This window comes from Emys orbicularis, chromosome 1 (assembly GCF_028017835.1).
Source record: "Emys orbicularis isolate rEmyOrb1 chromosome 1, rEmyOrb1.hap1, whole genome shotgun sequence".
Lineage (NCBI taxonomy): Eukaryota > Metazoa > Chordata > Testudines > Emydidae > Emys > Emys orbicularis.
In genome coordinates, this window is record NC_088683.1 from 244,863,425 (window position 1) to 244,884,163 (window position 20,739).

Sequence of the window (20,739 nt, forward strand, 5' to 3'; positions counted from 1 at the left end):
CATGAGCGACATCACCCTGCTGAGGATCTCGGAGTCCCAGAGGGAAAGGATGCTTCGAGAGAGCCTTCAGAAACCAGGGCCGTTTGCCGCCATGCTCTGCAGGGCAATGATACCAGAGTACCTGATGGTGTCGTGGCGCGGAAACGTGTCCTACCACGGAGGGCCCAATAAGATCGCCCTACCCAGGAACCTGATGAACAGGCTGGAAATGTACCTTCATGAGACCTACGAGGAGTTCTCCTATGAGGATTTCGCCTCTATCCCCGGCCATATTGACCGGATTTTCGCGTAGGTGCACTGGGACTAAAGCGTGTAGCGTCTTGGGCAGCAGAATCATGACTTACCGGACATTGTAAAAAAAATTTTAAATACTTGGGACTAAATTGTGAAGAGCCTAAGGCAGACAAATCATGAAAAACCCTTTGTTACTATTGTAAATATTCCAGTTTTTTTGCAGATAATTGTTTACATGTTTAAGCACTTTAGGAAAAATCCATTGTTAATATTATAAATATTTCAGTTCTTGTAAAAATAAATGTTTAGATATTTAAAGCACTTACTGCTTGATCCTTCCCCTGATTCTGTCTCCGGGGTAAGGGATGGGGACGGTTGGTAGGGGATCTCGGTAAGGGTGATGAAGAGCTCCTGGCTGTCGGGGAAATCAGCGGTGCCAGCGCTGTCGACTGCCTCGTCCTCCTCATCTCCTTCTTCATCTTCCCCGTCCCCTAACATGTCCGACGAGGAACCTGCCGCGGACAATATCCCATCCTCAGAGTCCACGGTCAGTGGTGGGGTAGTGGTGGCGGACGCTCCTAGGATGGAATGCAGTGCCTCGTAGAAACGGGATGTGTGGGGATGGGATCCGGAGCGTCCGTTTGCCTCTTTGGTTTTTTGGTAGCCTTGTCTCAGCTCCTTGATTTTCACGCGGCACTGCGTTGCATCCCGGCTGTATCCTCTCTCTGCCATGGCTTTAGAGATCTTCTCGTAGATCTTTGCATTCCGTCTTTTGGAGCGCAGCTCTGAAAGCACGGACTCATCGCCCCACACAGCGATAAGATCCAAGACTTCCCTATCAGTCCATGCTGGGGCCCTCCTTCTATTAGATTGCACGGCCATCTCTGCTGGAGAGCTCTGCATCGTTGCCAGTGCTGCTGAGCTCGCCACGATGTCCAAACAGGAACTGAGATTCAAACTGCCCAGACAGGAAAAGGAATTCAAATTTTCCCGGGGCTTTTCCTGTGTGGCTGGTCAGAGCATCCGAGCTCGGACTGCTGTCCAGAGCGTCAACAGAGTGGTGCACTTTGGGATAGCTCCCGGAGCTATTACCGTCGATTTCCATCCACACCATGGCCATTTCGAATTTAGCGCTACTCCTCTCGTTGGGGAGGAGTACAGAAGTCGAATTTAAGAGAGCTCTATGTCGAACTAAATAGCTTCGTGGTGTGGACGGGTGCAGGGTTAATTTGATGTAACGGCGCTAAATTCGACATAAAAGCCTAGTGTAGACCAGGCCTAACTGTTCCCACATCCTCAAATTCCTCCTTTGTCTCGCTAGTAACTCATAAAATGATGAGATCTAGCTACGCCTGTGGTGGCCGCTGCAAGCCGAATGCAGAATGCCCACCTTTGGGCTGCTGCTTGACAGACACAGTTACGATGCCCAATAATAGATTGTAGCTCATTGAATGTAATTTTCCAAGCTGCTGTACCTCTCCTAATCAAGCCCAGTAGCTGCTGAAGCTTATCCTGAGGGAGTCGTGATATACCTGCTATTGTATCTGGCTCAATACCGAGCTATCAGTGTAAGGCCTCTATTTTTTCCCTGGTAGAAGTACCCCCGTTTTTTAGCCAAGGCTTGAAAGACGTCCATCAGGCTAACACACACTTGTCTGAATTTGCCCTGCCCATGACAAAATGTCATGTTAAGTAATGCCCTACATGCTGCAAAGCAGTTTCCTGCATTGCTTCTAAGTTTCTCAAATGCTGAACAGGATATTGCCCATCCTATTGGCATAGCTTACAAAAATAATTGCCCTTCGAAAGAGAAACCCAAAAGGTTAAAGTCAGAAGGATGCATTGGCAGGAGTGTGACTTGATATCACATTTGATCATGAGTGCCTCTGGGCCACAAGACCTAACTGTGCACAGCCTCCTCAACGGAGGAATAGCGCATGCAACACAAGGCTGGGTCTATTCCATCATTAACTGAGCTACCCTGTGGGTATGACAGGTGGTAAATTTAAGCAATATTCACCCAGAGCTGCCTTAGGGACCAAGCCTAGGGGAGAAATCTGCAAGTTCCATATTGGTAAATGATTGAATGTCTCTGCTACTCTATTCTCCTTTAATTCTTGTGTAATCTAATATAGAATCATAGAATATCAGGGTTGGAAGGGACTCAGGAGGGATTGCCCCTCAAAGCAGGACCCAATCCCCAGACAGATTTTTGCCCCAGATCCCTAAATGGCCCCTTCAAGGATTGAACTCACAACCCTGGGTTTAGCAGGCCAATGCTCAAACCACTGAGCTATCCCTTCCCCTTTCCCTTCCCCACTAAGGACGTCAGATTTTTTGACATCACATGACTTCTTTCCCCAGGAAGCGGGTCCTAAACCCCACAGTAAACCCACCTCATAAATGTGCTTCATCTGTCTTTTTAGGGTAATCCAAAGGTGCACCCTTAACATCTCCAGCTTAACTGAAAATGGTGCTCTTGTACAACCCCTCATTTTCAGCTCTCCCCTCCCCTTCTTGTGCCTTGGCCCCCATCCCCTGCTCCTGCCCGAGGGGTCTGTGGGCAGCACCTGACTTATCCCTCATTCTTTTCCCCCCAATGTGGCCTTTCCTGCCTGCTCTAGCAATTGTGGGCTGTTTGGGCAAGCATGCCTACATTTGCAGATGTTCCAAAAACACCCACTTTCATTAAATGCCCAGCATTATCAGCTGCTGGCAGGTGTGCTGTGGAATGCACAGGTCCCTGTGGTGTCATCCACGCTAATCATGGTGTATGATGATGTAGTATTTCACACTGGATCACAGTTTGTGTTGCTGCCCTCAATTTAAGCTGTTCATCATAGTTAAACCAAGCCATGCTGCTGAATGTATTATGCCCTCCTGATTACAGTAAAAGCTGTGTTATCCGGCACTTTACCAACAGGAAAGCTCTATAAACCGGCATTTCTGATCTTCATTGAAAGTCCGGTTTATAGTTTGGTTGGTGCGGGACCGGCAGGCTCCTTACCTGGCTCCGCGTGGCTCCCTGGAAGCTGTGACATGTCCCTGCCGTTCCTAGGTGGAGGAACAGCCACGAGGGGTTCGGAGTGCGGAAGGTGGTGCGGTGCACAGGCTCTGGGAGGGAATTTGGTGCGGGAGGGGAGAGGTGGTAGGGGCGTGGGAGGCATTCTGAGGTGCCAGATCTGGGCGGTGCTCACCTTGGGCGTCTCCCTGCAAGTGGCGACCTTCTCCCTGCTGCTCTTGGGGGGAGATAGTTCCTGGAGCAGCAATTCTGTCCCATGAATTCACATTCCCTATCAGTGTGAGAGTTGTAGAGAACTCAGCTATCTCCTCCCGCTCCTGATTAAAGGTTCCTGCCCCCTGGCAAGGAGTCTGCCCTTCCAGACTATTGCCTGTCTCCCATTATTACCATCTCCAGTCCCCCCCCCCCCCCCCCCATGAAAGCTCCCAGCTGCTCCAATAACTGAAGGTTAGCTTGCAACAGCTGTGTAATGCCACTGACTTCTATAGGTGAGTTTACCCCAGATATCCCTGGCACAGCTCCTAGGGATATCTGGGGTAGATCTCTTCCCCCTGTTCCCCCCTCCACCTATCTTAGATCTGTTACCCCACTCGGTTTGGTGTCTCCTGATCTTCGGGGGGAAGGGTAAGTGACCATTCTCCCCTCCCCCTATATATTCCCTGAGAGGAGAAGTGGGCAAGTTCCCCAAACCCTGCCGAGGTCCCTCCCACAGTCATGATTTGCAGCATTGGATGGAAAAGGACTCCCTTTCACACCCCGCCCCTGCAACCTCCCACTGGTGCTGATTACAGTCATCCCTGCTAGCCATGTAGCTCTGCTGTCCTGCAATCTGTTCAAATGTCCTGGCTCTAGGTGATCCACTACACCTTGTAAGTCTTGTTGTGGCCCCACTGCCTGTTTGACAGGCTTCCTGCTTCTGATATACTTAAAAATGTTTTTTACTATTACTTTCTTTGTGTTTAGCAAGTTGCTTCTCAAATTCTTTCTTGGCTTGACTTATATTTTTCTGTTTTACTTGCCAGAGTTTGTGCTCCTTATTTTCTTCATTAGGATTTGACTTCCAAATTTTAAAGGATGCTTTTTTTGCCTCCAATGACCTCCATCATTCTGCTATTTAGCCATGGTGGCATTTTTTTGGTCCTCTTACTGTCTAATTTTGGTTGTACGTTTAGTACAATGAATGTGTATATAATTACATATAGACATAATGCATAAAATTAGAGTAACCACCACTTGTATGGGTTTACTTTTGACACTGAAACAGAGGCAGTTGTTGCCTGTTAAATTGTTTGTCATGTTGTCCATAGAATATGAAAGCAAGTAATCTAAGTAGACTGATGTGAAATACCAATAATTGGAAACAAAATCTATACCAATAAAAACGTTCTGTAGTAGGCTTACCATCTGTTTCTATTATGTTGAAAAATCCTTACCCTTCAATGCAATTTTTAACAGTGACTTATGGATTTCTAGGTAAAAATTGTCACCACGTTGTCTAGTGAAATGTGAAATCTAGCACCTGTGGCAGCTAAATCAGCATTTGTTTCTTTCTCATCTCACTCTTTATGACAGTAGTGCTGTGAATTTGAGGACAGAGTTTGACCTTGGTTCTAGGTTAGAAAGGTACTCTACGGCAAATAAATGGATGGATCTCTTTTTCAAAAATAGCTTAACTGGTTCAATTTTTTATTTCTTTAGATGACAGCATTGAATGCCAGACTGGATCAAAGAAGGAAGAACAAAATGACAAAGAAAAGAAAGATGAAGAGGAAACTCCACTACCTACTTATAGGGCCAAATCGATTGTTGAGAGTTGGGTGTGGGGTAAACAACCAGGTATTATGAATGTTTCAGTAATTCTTTTTATGGCATTAAGTACTTGGAACAATTAGAACTAATTGGATCAAATGCATAAGTTGAGTGCATTTGTCACATTAGCTGAATACTTCTGCTAGGCTAAATGATCAGTAGCAAAATAGTTAACAATGTTGACATTTAAATTTGTCATCTTTAGGTTTTGGTGTTAACTTTATTAACATGAACAAGGAGAGTTCACACCTCTCTGAGCTTTTATTTCAGGTGTGTCCAGAGAGTTGGACAGACTTTACTACATCAGTGTACTATTGTATCTTGCACTATGAAGTTAGATTGTCTCGTGTCAACCTATTTGTGCAAGTCTCTACATTTAAATTTGTCTCCAACAGACGTAAGCACCCTGTTATGGTGATTGCAGGAAAATCGCTCCCTGAACGGTGGGGAGCCATGGCTGACCTACTGAGGTCAATGCAGTGGAAGTATAGATGCTGTATGACCTGTGTTAACCCCAATAGTTCTCCAGGAGCTGTCCCACATGCCCCATTCCCTTTAAATGCTCTGCCCAGGGAACATGGAGACCAGAGGCTACCCCCTTCTTTAATCTTCCCCACATACTTTTTTGAAATGCCTTTTCCTGATTGCCCACCTCGCAGCTCTCCCTTGCTGTGTGTAACTGACCATGCTAGTTGCACGCACTAGATGCGTTCCCCTGCCTGGAGTAAACAGGAGGTATTAGATCTCTTGGGCCTGTGAGGAGAAGATGCTGTGCAGGCACAACTACTGATGAGCTGTAGAAACGTGGATATCTATGAGCAAATTGCATAGAGGATGCTGGCAAAGGGATATGAGAAGTTTCAGCAGCAGTACCTCATGAAAGCGAATGAACTACGGCAGGAAGACCAATTTTCAACCTGGTGCTGAGTTGTGGACCAGCTGCTTTTACAATGAACTGCATGCCATTCTTGGTGGAGACTCTACCAGAGCCCCACAGACTGCTCTGGATATTTCAGGAGAGCCTAAGACACAGACCCCTGCCATGAACAGCCGGGAGGATGAGGAAGAAAAGGAAGGAGGAGACTCACCAGTATGTCCAGTGATGTCACAAGCCATGACCTCTTTGAAACTTCACCACCATGTAGCTAAATCCATCAGCCCAGCAATGACGATGCTGATGAAGAGAAAGAGACCTTGGGTAAGTGTGTATGCATTTTCCCTTACAATCTTTAAATATAAAGGTGGCACCTGGTACATCGCCACTTTTCATGACACAGGTGTTGATTTTTCATCGTTTTACTCATATGGGAAGAGGTAGCATTACAACAAACAGAGGTGGATGTGGTATGTGCTTTTCATTCCCCTGTTGGGTTATGCAGGGGGCAACGGGGAGCAGATTGTTTATGTACATAGGGATGCCCCTTGTAGCCTCCTGAGAGAGCTCAATGAAACTTTCATGGAGATACTCTTCAATCCTTTCCCAAAGGTTTCAAGGGATGGCCGATTTTTCTTTCTTTCTCTGTGGTAGGATACTTTCCCAGGCCACCCTTGTGGTGAGTTTGGCTGGCACCATTGCAGTAAACAGGCTAGCAGAAACTGAGCCCTTTGCTGTTGTTACCCACAGGAATGAGATCTGCTAAAATCACCATCATCTGGAACATTCATGCCAATATTCAGTGCCATTTTCCTATATCTAGGGCCCTACCAAATTCACGGCCATGAAAAACACGTCACGGCCCGTGAAATCTGGTCTTTTGGGTGCTTTTACCCTATACTATACTGATTTCATAGGGGAGACCAGTGTTTCTCAAATTGGGGGTCCTGACCAAAAAGGGAATTGTAGGGGATCACAAGGTTATTTTAGGGGGGTTGTGGTATTGCCACCCTTCTATGCTGCCTTCAGAGCTGGGCAGCCAGAGAGCGGCAGCTGTTGGCCGGGCGCCCAGCTCTGCAGGCAGCGTCAGCGGGGCGCCCCCCCCCCCCCCCCAGCAGCAGTGCAGAAGTAAGGGTGGCAATCCCATACCATGCCACCCTTACTTCTGTGCTCCTGTCTTCAGAGCTGGGCAGCTGGAGAGTGGCGGCTGCTGACTGAGGGCTTGCTTCTGCTTCTGCGCTGCTGCTGGCGGTGGCTCTGCCTTCAGAGCTGGGATCCAGGCTAGCAGCCGCCACTCTCCAGCTGCCCAGCTCTGAAGGCAGCAGCAGCTCAGAAGTAAGGGTAGCAGTACCGCAACCCCCCCCCCCAATAACCTTGTGACCCCTTTCCCCCCACAACTCCTTTTTGGGTCAGGATCCCTGCAATTATAGCACCACGACATTTCAGATTTAAATAGATGAAATCATGAAATTTATTATTTTAAAAATTCTATGATTGTGAAATTGACCAAAATGGACCGTGATTTTGGTAGGGCCCTACCTATACCCATAGAATAGAGACCCAAAAATTTTGTTTCATTCAACCATAATTTCTTGTTTCTGGTGGGCTGTACTCACTGTAGCTGGAACTGGAGAGCAGTGCTGTGCGGCGGTGCTTCAAAGCTGAAGTGTCAATAAGTATGTCTTACTAAATGTTGTTATGGGAATAAAGGAAGGGAGTTTTGAAGCTGATCTTTTCCTTTCTGTTGTGACTGTAAGTCCAATGATACTTTTTTTTTTTTTTTTTATCAGCAGCAACTGCTTTTTCAGCCTTGTGGGGTGCCCCCTGATGAGGAGACTGAGGAGGACATCTTTAGTGAAATCCTGCAAGCCAGTGCTGCATCTGACTGAGCAAAAGACCTTGAGAGCCCTCATGGCAGACAACAGGGAGAAGGATAGAGCAGACAGAAGAGAGGCCCAAGAAAAGGAGAGGGAGATGTACCAGGACATGATGGATCTTCTCAAGCAGCAAACACAAATGCTGTAGGTCCAAGTTGACCTACAGGTCCAAATACTCAGACTCCTCAACCTATTGCAGTCCTTAGAGAACTCTGTGGTAGCAGCTCCTTACTCCCCCCGTGTTCTGCACTCCTCCCTCTCTAAGCCTGGGGAAAACGACAGCTTCACATACACTGATGTGTGAGAACCATGGTTGGTGTATGTTAAGCTACAACAGATTATGTGCACTGAAATGGATAGAAATGTTTGCTCCCTTTCCAATTTCATTCCCCTATTAATTTATGTTTACAGTTTATATTGCATTGCTGCTTGTTTTGCACATTGTTTTTGCCAGTCAATAAATTTTCATTTTTTGAAAATAAAATGATCTTTATTAGTTCACACCATTTATTGTTGAAGGCACAAAGGTATTCAGAGCACCCAGTACTTGTAAATGTAGAGCACCACAGAATTCATAGGTTCAAGAAAACATCCAGTCATATTTATAAATGTAAAGCAAGCACCACATAATTCATAGCTTTAGTAACAAATATCATCTAAAATGTTTATAAATGTACAGCAAGTGCTATGCAATTTGTAGCACAACCCAAAACTTCAGGCCTGGAGAATAATCCAGCACAGAACGCTACTACAGCTGACTATTAAAGTTTTCTTTCAAAACCACCCTCAACTGCTCAGCTCCATGTTGAACTCGTGTGTTTGGTTGCTCAGTCAGCAGAGAGCTGCTCCACAACCGCCCTCCCGTGATATACAAACTTTGGCATCTGTACACCGATGTAACTTGTGTTGACCAAAGTTTGTAGACCATGGTCTTTGTCATCTAAAATGGGAGTAGGATCCTAAAGCAAGGAGAAAGAGGTAGAGGGGTATGTGTTTAAAATTTTCTTGGTGCGGTAGTGGACTAAAGAATGAGATCTTTCTAATCCATGCTTTAGTCCTCATTATAGCAGACTTCTCACTCTGCTATAATGTTAATATGTTATGGCTTGTTTACAAAATGGAGCTTTGCTAGAATAGCTGTTGTGCTTTAAAATCATACCCTACTTTAATGCAATTCAACTTTCAAGAGTAGACAAGTCTTTAGACTATAACTACTCCTTGTTATGCACATTATTATTGAGCTGTAGTATCGGTGTCTCTAATATGAATTAAAGAATATTTTTAGCTTTGTGTATATTAGATAAAAGTAGCTACACATATAACAGCTACCTTTCAGGAGTCCTGCCAATTTTTGTGGCTTTACAATTGCTTTTTTTTTTTTTCTTTTTTAAAAATTACTTTGATCTCTTGTTACTGTGTGAAAGACCCTACACAAATGGGAGAAACTGACTAAGTTTTCAGATAGCTAGCCTTTGACCACACAAAGTTGTCAAGTGCACAGGCACCCAAACTGAAAAGTAGAACTTTTTTCCCTCTTCTATATTTTATAGTGTTTAGGGCACTAGCTTAGGACTTTGGAATTCAGTTCTGCCACAAACTTCCTGATGACCTTGGACAAGGCATGCAGTGCCCTAGTTCCTCATCTGTAAAATGGGGATAATAGCACTTAAAGATTGCAAAGTGCTTTGAAATCTAGTAATGAAATTTCTTATTTAAGAAATAAGTGGTATTCTGTGCAACAGTAGCCAAAATTTCAGATAGTGTGACTTCTTTTTAAGTTGTCCTTTTTTTTCAACTGCTAATATGCAGTGGGAAATTTGGAGTTCGGAGCCTGTTTCAAGCATGGAGATATTTAACAATTATTATAAAAGAGGGGTTTAAGGTCAGTCTCTTCACCTCCCACAAAATCAGTCAAGTTTACTGTGCTGTCAGTGAGCCTTTGCCAATAGTTACAGTCAATTTTATGATGCACCATTTACATTATAAAACCATTTCTAAGCATAGTTGAGCCACAGCCATGGTTTTACCACTGTGCAATAATATAGGTCCCCCCCATCCTGCAAAAGATGTGCACAGGTAGACCCCGTGAACCTGTGCAAAGCTGCACTGAAGTCAGTGCTGATGCAGGGGGCCGCCTGTATGTGTAACTTTACAAGACTGAGACCATATTTACTAAGAGTATAGATAGAAAATGCCTTTCTATAAATGTCTTAGGGGAGTAGTGCTCTTGGCTTTGATCTTACTGGCACAGGCCTGAGTGGGGGAGAAACACTTTGTGGCTGTTTGTCATTTACATTAAAGCCCTTTACTCTGCCAGAACAGCAGGTAAATTAGAATGAGCCCTTTTGTTTTTGGGGCAGCAATGGTCAATACATATGCATACAGAACAATGAGGCCCTTCTGATTAGGGCTTTTGGTTGTTACCATAGTATAAATCTTAGATATTTTTGGTAATAACATGCATATTTGACCGCTCAGTGGCTTCTTACTGTGTTTCAATTTTACATTGAGTCTTTATTAATTTAAGTTTGAGAGAAGAGCTGCCTTTTGCCTTGCTTTCCCTTGGAAAAATCCTAATTTTATTATTTACTGACCCACTCTAATTTTTGTATTGCTTCTCCTTAAAACCTTAGCTTTCATTTATTTTCTAAATTACACATTTTTTTTGTAATGTTTGTTGTTGAGGTTCCAGTGATGCAAAGGTGTATATATAAGTGCAGCTGCTCTCTTTCCTGGACATGAAAAGAGGAAAATAACATTCTCTACAGTGGTACAAAAACCTCTTTTGGGTTGGAGAAGTAGCCTTTTAATCTTGTGTTGCTTTATTTATACATTGTCCTCTTTCATTCTTGTTACCCTTCCTTTTCTTCAGTCTATTTTGTGCCTGAGCGTGGTGATGGTGGTGTCCCCGTAGTGATATCATTAATCTGCAGAGTCCTGCAGTGCTGATAGTTATTAAAGGAGTTGGAAAAACTACAGTGGTTATAGTACCTTAAAGTCACTAAATGAATCCTGAAAAAGAATACATACAATACACTGAAAAATGCATTTTCTAGACATTTTTTTAGAAATACTGTCAGTTTTCAGTGTTTCTATCCAGCAAATGATGATGGTGTCTGAATTCAATTAGAGGCTTTATATGGTCTTAACTCCCAATTCATGTATCTAACCTAAACTTTAACTTAAATTGCCCAGCTGCCTACATAGTGGAGCTCACAAGAGTGTGGCTGTGTTTAATAAACTTTTTAGCAGACTTGATATATATTAGCTTATCGCTAACTTACTACTCTTAAGTGGATGTAGTGAACAGAGTACCTGCAGTTTTTTGCCCTCTGCTTGTCCTTGTCTTCATAATGATATTTATATTTTAATTTTAGAAAAATGTGATGAAGAGCTAGATAGTCAAATTTATCAGACACGGTTTACCTACAAACCTGTTTTCAGGTACTTGCATAATACTTTAATAATAATTAATAATAATGGGTTATATAGCTTGTTACTGTTCTAAGTCCAAAAGTGCAACTTTTCTCCTGAAGTTAAATGCCATTTCAATTTGTAGAAAAAAGCATAAAACATGCTTTAAGAAAAAGGTTGAAGAAATAAAGCTACAGTCAGTAAGCTAAATTAAGCTATTTTTATTTGCTTTAAATGTAGTTCTCGTTCCATACATGTACTTGATGTCATCTGACAGTGTTTTCTCTTTAAAAAGAAAAGCAAAAATTTTGATACAACACTTATACATGTAAAAGCTCAGCTATAAAAGTCAGGAAAAAAGTCCCTAATTCAGTCACGTTACATTTTATTAAAGCATGAAATCCTACATATACACAAGGATAGAATTACTTTATTCCAGTTCCGTTCAGTATTTGAAATCAGATTTATAGTTCACATTTTAAATGAGTTTAAGCAGAAATACTACTTTTCTGAATTTATGACTTTATTTTTTTTTTTTAACATCCTTCAATAGCATAAAATAGAAAAGGTAGGAATAAGCAGTAGCATATTCACTTTAAATGAAAAAGAAATGTATAAATAAAATAAAACTGATAGCTTCCTTGTGTAGTCAAAACTGGTTTGTACCAGCAGTGACTTAATAAGTCAAGAGTTTGTAAGCTGTTGTTTTTTATACAGGACTCCAGGGGATTTAAGGTGTATGGGGGCAAGTTATCTATTTTTAGATACTAATGTGTCTTGTTTTCTGGTACTGCTAGTAAAGCTACTTGCATCAGGAAGTCACTTTAAAGGCAGTGCCCACTGGGGAAGATGAGAATTACCAGAATGGATTCAGTGAGATATCGTAGATACACACGTTGTAGCAACAGTTTTCAAATCTTTCTGGATTATGAGGAAAATTTCCTGGAAGTTCCACGCTTTATGGGTTGTTAGTAGTGAGTTAATGGACTGTCAGAATACCTTATCTACATACAAAATAGTTACTAAAAAACATCTGTAATTGAATAATATATCCTTTTATAACCACCTTTAAAATTATAGTAAAAAGGATAATTAATAGGAAAAATATTGCTCACTTAATATCCCATCTTTAGGAGAATGAATTTCATTAGACTAAGATTCAGAAATAGAGAGGATTGGAAGGATGAAAGTCTGTGAGTGCCTATTCTTTCCTTTCCTCACTTACCCCCTTACCCCCGAAGCAAACAAAAACACCCTACCATATTATTGCGGGAAACTAGTAATGTCTTACAGTCCACTTTATCCTAATGGATGATCATTGCTCAGTGTTCCTGAAGAAGTTAAAAGAAAATGTTCTGTGGAAAATGTTCATGTTAACAAGACTTGTCTTATTTAAGCATTTAATCCCATTTATATCTCGAGACAACTGGTATCCAAGTAACTGTCCAGTTTTTCTTGAATTCCAGTAAGGTAAACTCAGCCATTACCTATAAGAATGGAAAATCCGAAGCTTGATTACCCTTGAGAAAAAATGTCCCTGTTCTATTTAATTTAAACTCATTATTTAATATGTATTTGCAAGTGTAGTCATGTGTTGCTGCTACATTCTTAAAATGTAGCTTCTTTGCTAAGGTTTGTTTGATACCCTTTTGGGTACGTATAGGTTGAAATGTACCCCCGTCATATACGCTGTAGGTTCCTTTGCTAAACTTGGCAATTCAACAGAAGTTCTCAAACCTCTTCATATCAGACCATATCAGATCTCCAGCTCTCCTCTGTGGACACCTCCATGGATTTATCACTGTATATACTTTCATTGTTTTTGTGTCATTTGGAATAGAAGGATTTTTTCCCCTCTGACAACTTATATCTATTTTTTCTCTTAGGCCTGGTCCACACTAACCCCCCACTTCGGACTAAGGTACGCAAATTCAGCTACGTTAATAACGTAGCTGAATTCGAAGTACCTTAGTCCGAACTTACCGCGGGTCCAGACGCTGCAGGCAGGCTTCCCCGTCGATGCTGCGTACTCCTCTCGCCGAGCTGGAGTACCGGCGTCGACGGCAAGCACTTCCGGGATCGATTTATCGCGTCTAGACAAGATGCGATAAATCGATCCCAGAATATCGATCGCTTACATCCGGACCAGGAAGTAAGTATAGACGTACCCTTAGAAGTCGCTTTAAGGGCTGCCCCAATTTATTTTTGTTGATTGCTAGGAATTATGAATGACCCATTAATTGAATATTACTCTGTAGACCTGCTGAGTCTGGCACCAGATGCCATATTTATATAGATCCTATGTCCCGGGTCAAGAATCATACAGTAGTGGCAGTGGGGACAGGCTTCAGAAGTGCTTAACACTTAAATTGAAAGAATAAACGGATTTGCCCAAATGTAGGAGTCATTTACTGATGCTTACAAGGAAATCTAAATGAATTCCCTTCCATGTTGTATCACAACCAGAGTTCCTTTGAGCATCTGCTTTATTCTTCTTCCATGACCATTAAAGGAAGGGTAGGTGGGATGTAGTTAAAAGTATATGGGAAAACCCAGCAGGGAAAGTTAGGTCAGGGCATGATTAAATCTGCATATTTAAATCAGCTGTCAAAAAGGCCACAGTTAATAAAATCATCTTAGTAAAATCAGAAGGGTTATTCTTGGATGGCTATTTTAAATTCACTGCTGCATCTCTGAGTTAGCCTTTGGAAGCTGATAGGATTTTCTGTTGGGGAGGGTAAGGAGAATACTGATTTTACCTCTTCAGATTGTTTACGGGAGGCAGCAAGTAAAGCTGACGTGCCAGTCTCAAACAAGAAGTTCTGTTATGATACTGTGAAATACAGAAGGCCATGTGCTACAAGATGTTCCCTCTTTGTTTTTGTTTACAAAATAAAGGTTGGGGCGCTATGGTTACATCAGTAAGTAGCCTGGCGCACAGTCTCAGTGCATCTCACTTCACAATATTCTGTGTTTTGCAGCAGCTTTTATTTTGGTTTTCTCGATTAATGTAGACGTTTCACATCTTGTAAATCGCTTGTGGTGTATGGTATATTTCATGGAAGAAAATTTGTAGAGCACATTTCTAAGGGGACATTTGGCAAGGTGTGAGTTGCATAATGGTTAGTATTTAGAGAAGATAGGGTATTTTTCCTTATTTTTCTTTAGTTGTAAGATCTAATTATAGGTGAATATAATTCAGGTTGCTGCTGGTTTTTTGGTCTACTTGTAATTTTAAAAAGGTATTAAAGATGCTAGGATCCAGGGCTAGGAGCATTTTCATGTCTAAATAAATAATGAAGATGAATACATGCAAAATACTTTTTTTGGGAGGGTAGGGGTGAGGGAATTGAATATACCCACAAGGGAAAGGAAAAACCTGAAAAGATAATGCTGAAAATGAGGATGGGGTGATAGCTGACACCAAATTAGACATGAATTTGCAATGTGATATGGCTGGAGAAATGATCATTTGAATTTGCTGCTACGTGTGCAAAGACATCTCACAAAAGAGAGGCAATACATACAATGTACTGTATTGAAAAGACCTGAATTTACAGGGAGGTGATACTGAATGAGTCTCATGTAACTGTTATGACGGTAATGTGAGGGGTGTGCTAGATGTATATTGGAAAAGGGCAACAAAAATGATTAGGGGTATGGAACGGCTTCCATATGAGGAGAGATTAAGAGGACTGAGACTTTTCAGCTTGGAAAAGAGACTATTAAGGGGGAATATGATAGAGGTCTATAAAATCATGACTGATGTGGAGAAAGTAAAAAAGGAAGTGTTATTTACTCCTCATCACAAGGACTAGGAGTCACTAAATTAATAGGCAGCAGATTTAAAACAAACAAAAGGAAGTATTTCTTCACACAATGCACAGTCAACCTGTGGAACTCTTTGCCAGAGGATGTTATAAAGGCCAAGACTCTAAGGCTACATCTACACTACAGGGGGGGGGTCGATTTAAGATACGCAAATTCAGCTACGCGAATAGCGTAGCTGAATTCGACGTATCGCAGCCGACTTACCCCCCTGTGAGGACGGCGGCAAAAGCGACCTCCGCGGCTTCCCGTCGATGGCTCTTACTCCCACCTTCGCTGGTGGTCCTGACGGGACGCGATAAATCGATCCCCGAGAGGTCGATTTCTACCCGCCGATTCAGGCGGGTAGTGTAGACCAGGCCTAATGGTTAAAAAAAGAACTAGATATGTTCCTTCAGGATAGGTTCACCAATGGCTATTAGTCAGGATGGGCAGGGATGGTGTCCCTAGTTCTGTTTGCCAGAAGCTGGGAATGGGCGAAAGGGATGGATCACTTGATTACCTGTTCTGTTCATTCCCTGTGGGGCATCTGGCATTGGCCACTATTGGAAGACAGGATACTGGACTGGATGGACCTTTGGTCTGACCCAGTATGGCCATTCTTATGTTCTTATGAATGTTTTGTGAAATGGGGTTCCCCAAACTGCAAGATGTAGTTCTGTTAGCACTGTTGTTCACTGCTGTGCACAAACACCATTGCACTGTGGGTGAGGAGTTCTTCTGTGTCATAATCTGGATTTAAATACTCATAAATTTGTTAAAACAAAATACTTCTGTTTGTTACTAGGAGCTAGGTAACTGGCCAGGCTGGAGAATATTAAGGCTGCTGTAATTTAGTGAAAAGCGGTGTGAAATGGCCTTTAGTGATCAGACAGTTGATAGAAGGGAAGCCTGCTAAGAAACTTTTTATAACCTTTACTGAAATTTGCCATAAGCATGTTCATACTTATATTTACAGTATGCATGTTCCTTTCCCCTACTCTCTTGTCATTAGATTGTGAGCTCCTTGAGCTATTGACCTTGTCTTTTGTGTTTGGACAGCTCCAAACTCTTTGAGTGATACAGCGTAGCGCACATTCAGTCTCTAAACATGTTTTGTTTGGCAGTGTTCTCAAGATCCGCTTTAATTTCTAACACTTCTTGTTTTGTAAGATCAGCAATCCTTGGCAGTGATCTTGGAGCTTCTGAGAGTTGCTTTATAAATACTAAGAAACATAAGAGAATGTATATCAGCACATAAAATGCAAGCAACAGACCTTATATAAGGCTGTTGGCTGCACATAAGAGCACTGTCCACAAGGTCTGCTAGATGATAGAAATTTGCTGTCTAAGTGGTTTATTTAGAACACTTAAATACTTTATACCACATATTGAGACTACATTAATGAACTATTAAGGTTCAGATTTATTCATACAAGTAAGAAAATAGTTTTTCCATTATAACCTTATCTTTTGCTATTCTGCATATCTGTTACATTATGAGTGTGTGATTACATTATGAGTATTTAGCACGTGCCTGTCCCTTATGTAAGAAGACAAGTGAGTTTTATGGAGTAAAGTCAGATTTAGCTGTAATGACAGTAGTAGTATATTATTAGAATATACTTGCATAGGGCACAGGACATACTTTAAACTGTGCTGTTTTTTTCCCCTTTTTCTTTTTTTAAATTGAAAACTGAAAAATAGTTGTCTTTGTCTTACTAACCTTTGAGATTTAGAATGCCTGGTCACCTCAGATTGTTCAGTTTACCTGTTTTCATATTTGTGAACTCGATTACATGTTGTGTTCATCTTGCTGTCTCACAGTGGTAATGCTTTTCTGCCATGTTTCTTTTAGATGTGAATGAGTTGAAAGAGTGCCTGTATGTGCTGGTGAAGGAACAGCAAGTTCTAGCCACACAAACTGCCACGACAACTCTTTCGGCTCTGCGGCTGAAGCAGAGGCTAGTTGTTCTGGAACGATATTTCATTGCATTGAACAGAACTGTTCTTCAGGAGAATGTCAAGGTTAAGTGGAAAAGCAGTAGTATTCCTCTGCCTGCTGCGGACAAGAAAAGGTAATGAGATCAGGACAAGCAGGTTGCTCTGTTGCTGGATCACTTTAAAACAGATGTCATCTGTTTGTGACTTCACTAATGTGGGAGACCTTAGCACTGGTTTTTTTCCCCTTCTGGACTTAATACAAGCACCAGAGGTATTGTATGTATCTCTGAAGCAGTGGCTTTCGTCCTTGGTTGACACTTAAATATTGCCCCGTGCTTGCATTACACCATGTTCCTATAGCAGAAACTTCCTCTAAGCTGTAATATTATTTTCACCAAGATGTTTCTTGTGTGTCATTCTAGCTAGCTGTGGTCAGGCCTGTTTCAGAATTTACGTCAAGGGAGATCATATGACTGTAATGACATTAGTAGCTGTGTTGTTAGAATATACTTACATGCACAGGGCTGAAAAATAGTTTTCCTTGTCATGTGTTATCTTGACACGGGCAAAAAATGTTAAAAGGGAGTAGCTGCAGAGATGGCAAAGAAAACAATAACTGAACAAGAAATAGTGGGTAGATATAAATGTACATATGCTTCTCCATTTGTAAGTTTTTGTACTTACAATGCAGTTACTTTCCTGCTGTAAATAAACTTGCTAATTCTAGTTCACAGGCCAGGTGTCAGTGGTGGGAAGGGGCATGTTGTATTTGATCAAGAGTGTGAGGCAATTCAAATTGAAATTCCTTTGTTAGTGCTGAAAGCCTTTATTTGTCTGATTAATTTCTATACTCCTCCGCAGGAATGTATTTAAAGGAAAGAGTACTTATGAGTGATCTAGCAATGATGATGTGCCAATGTCTGGCTGTTTCTATTCCTTGAAGAATTCCTTCTTTTGGCCTCAGACATGACTTAAATAGACCAACACTTTTAAAAAAATCACACTGTTGAAATTTCAGTATAAAAAATTTAACCATTTTATTGGGGCAGCAAACCGAAGCAGTCAAATCCCTGATGTGCAACCAAAAGGAAGGACAAGATTGTCATTCTTTCTAAGAGAAACAGTGGGGCGGGAGGAGGTTGCTCATTCGGCAAGTAAAAGGTGAAACTTCTTTATTTTAATGTGATTTCACAAATAAAAATAAAAAGGTTAGCAGAAATGTGTTCACATTTAGTGAATGCTATTAAGAAAAATTAAATGTATGCCGCCTCCTTCTGTAACCATTACTGAACTTGCAAATAAAAGCATTGTTAATATGACCCACATCACAAAAGTTAATTGGAAAAGAGATAACAAAACTGTTAGAGCTTAGCATCAATAATTGGAGGGAGAGAATCCCTATGAGATTGTTGGGTACAGATTAACCAAGGTGTATCAGAGCCAGGTTGAATACAGTGCTGGACAGAAGATATCCCAGATGCAACATCATAGCTACAGCCCTTAACATGACTGCAAGAGGACTATTCAAAAGCATGTGCTGTTGTAGAAAGCTTATTTTAATAGCTGTCTTTCAGTGTCATTCTTAAGGTGTGAACAGTCATGTCAAAATATGTACGAATCCTGGTATTAAAAGTGTAAGACAAAAGTTACAGCTGGGTTTGCAAGAAAACGAAAACTGTTTGGAAAATAGATTGAAGCAGACTATAAATGCAACACCATACTCTTTGCAGAAATATATGATTGTGTACATAGAATTACAAAATCACTAAAGAGATATTTAACACATTAAAATTATATATGGAGATAGACCTATCTCATAGAACTGGAAGGGACCCTGAAAGGTCATCGAGTCCAGCCCCCTGCCTTCACTAGCAGGACCAAGTACTGATTTTGCCCCAGAACCCTAATTGGCCCCCTCAAGGACTGAACTTGCAATCCTGGGTTTAGCAGGCCAATGCTCAAACCACTGAGCTATCCCTCCCCCCCTATTCTGTAATGCTTTAGGGATTTAAAAATGAACTTATACAATTTTTACTTACTTTTCATCGTTTATGCTGTTACCTTTATTGAATTCACTGGGATGATAACCCTAGTCACTTTCATTTATTGTATCAATTTCAACTTGTAGTTCTCTTGCACAAGTACAGTAGTGTTGAGCTTCTGATTTTTTTATAAAAAGAACAAAAACACTTCAATATTTTTATTCATAGAGGCTTTTGAAAATCACCTTGATAATAAGAGCCCACATTTGGGGCCTAAGCTAAAATTTTTTGAAAGATGTTTTGTCATAGAACATACCAGCGCTGAGAAAAATCTTCAGGACAATGACAGTTTCACATGACTAGAGTCTTCTCACTAATTGGTTAACACTAACTCTACATTGGTCACAAAACTGAACAAGTACAACTTTTTTAGTCTCCGTTTTCTGTAAGGAGGCCTAAAACTAGAGCTTTCTTATCAACAAGAGTGGTAAGATTTAGGAACAGGTAACACACATATCAGTCTAGCTTCTGACTTATTTTAAACCAAGGTTCTTGGTGGATGGGGTTGATCTTTTTTGGACAATGGAAACGAATCTTGGCTGTTAACATTTAAAGAGCATTAACTTTCTCTCTCCAAGAAAGGATTTTGAATTTTTAAATTTTCTTGTCTTAGTCCCAGACCTGTAGGCAAAGGTGTAGAAGGACTTGCACGAGTGGGATCCAGAGCAGCACTTTCATTTGCATTTGCATTCCTTCGCAGAGCTTGGAGGTCAGGTAAAGTCCATTTTGCAATCTTATGTTTACCTTATTTTGTATAATTACATGCACAAACTAGGTTTAAAAGAACATTCTTAAGGTCACAAAGCTGAGCCAGAGAAAGATTGAGGTAAAAGTCCATTAATGTTGGGTGCCCAATTTGAGACATCTAGGACCTGATTTTTCAGAGTAATTAGCATTATGCAGCACTTCATATGTGCAAGGGATAGATCCCATTTAATTCAGTTGCGATTATGAGTACTCGGCACTTCTGCAAATCAGGCTCCAGGGTCTCGAGTCAGCACTCAGAAAATGAAGAACACACAATTAATAACTATGGTTTAAGTGGCTTGTCCAGGGAACCATAGAGTTCTGTGGCAGAGGAAGAGATAGAATCCAGTTCTCCAGGGCAGCGTTCAACTGCCTTAATAATAAACCATTCTTTTTCTTCTTGCAGTCCCTTGCCTTATTCACTACACACTTTCTAATCTCTGCAACAAATGAAGCAGAGGTCCTACAGACAACAGCCTCTTTCACTACACAACCCTGATTAATCTCCAGAGCAGGTCCCTTTTGTGCACTGAATGAGGTTGAGTTTCTATGGAAAAAACAGCATGTGATCATGTAAATAAAGACTGTACCAAAAGGCATAGGGACAAGGAGGCTGAATTAAGGTTGCACAGTCACCTTAATTCTGACATTTCTTTTGCAATCTTAAGTATGTTTCTAATATATTTTTGTGTAATGTTCTAGGATTTTAAAGAAGGCAAATTGAAAAAAAAATGCCATCATGTGGCATTATATTGACACACACATGGTTTGTCATCATCAGGATTGCAACTTTTAGGTTCACGTGACAGACCTCTGCCCCTTGAGCTCATAGGGTAACTGATAGAGGATGACAGCCTAATACTGCTATGTAGACCAGCACTAGAGGATGACAGTTTTTTCCCTTGAGTTTCATAGATGTTTGCTGATAGCCAAGAAATTATGAGACTCAGGAATTTTGGGTTCTATTCC

At 41.4% G+C, this 20,739-nt stretch overlaps 1 protein-coding gene across 1 annotated transcript in view; it reads left to right on the forward strand.

Moving 5' to 3' along the window:
* The window catches only part of HERC2 (HECT and RLD domain containing E3 ubiquitin protein ligase 2), a 211,627-nt gene that overhangs the window by 37,935 nt on the left and 152,953 nt on the right, over window positions 1-20,739 (forward strand). The window contains exons 4-6 of the mRNA XM_065403094.1: window positions 4,955-5,092; window positions 16,896-17,115; window positions 19,637-19,737. Of these exons, the coding sequence (XP_065259166.1) occupies window positions 4,955-5,092; window positions 16,896-17,115; window positions 19,637-19,737 (459 nt within the window). The remainder of the gene's footprint in view (window positions 1-4,954; window positions 5,093-16,895; window positions 17,116-19,636; window positions 19,738-20,739) is intronic.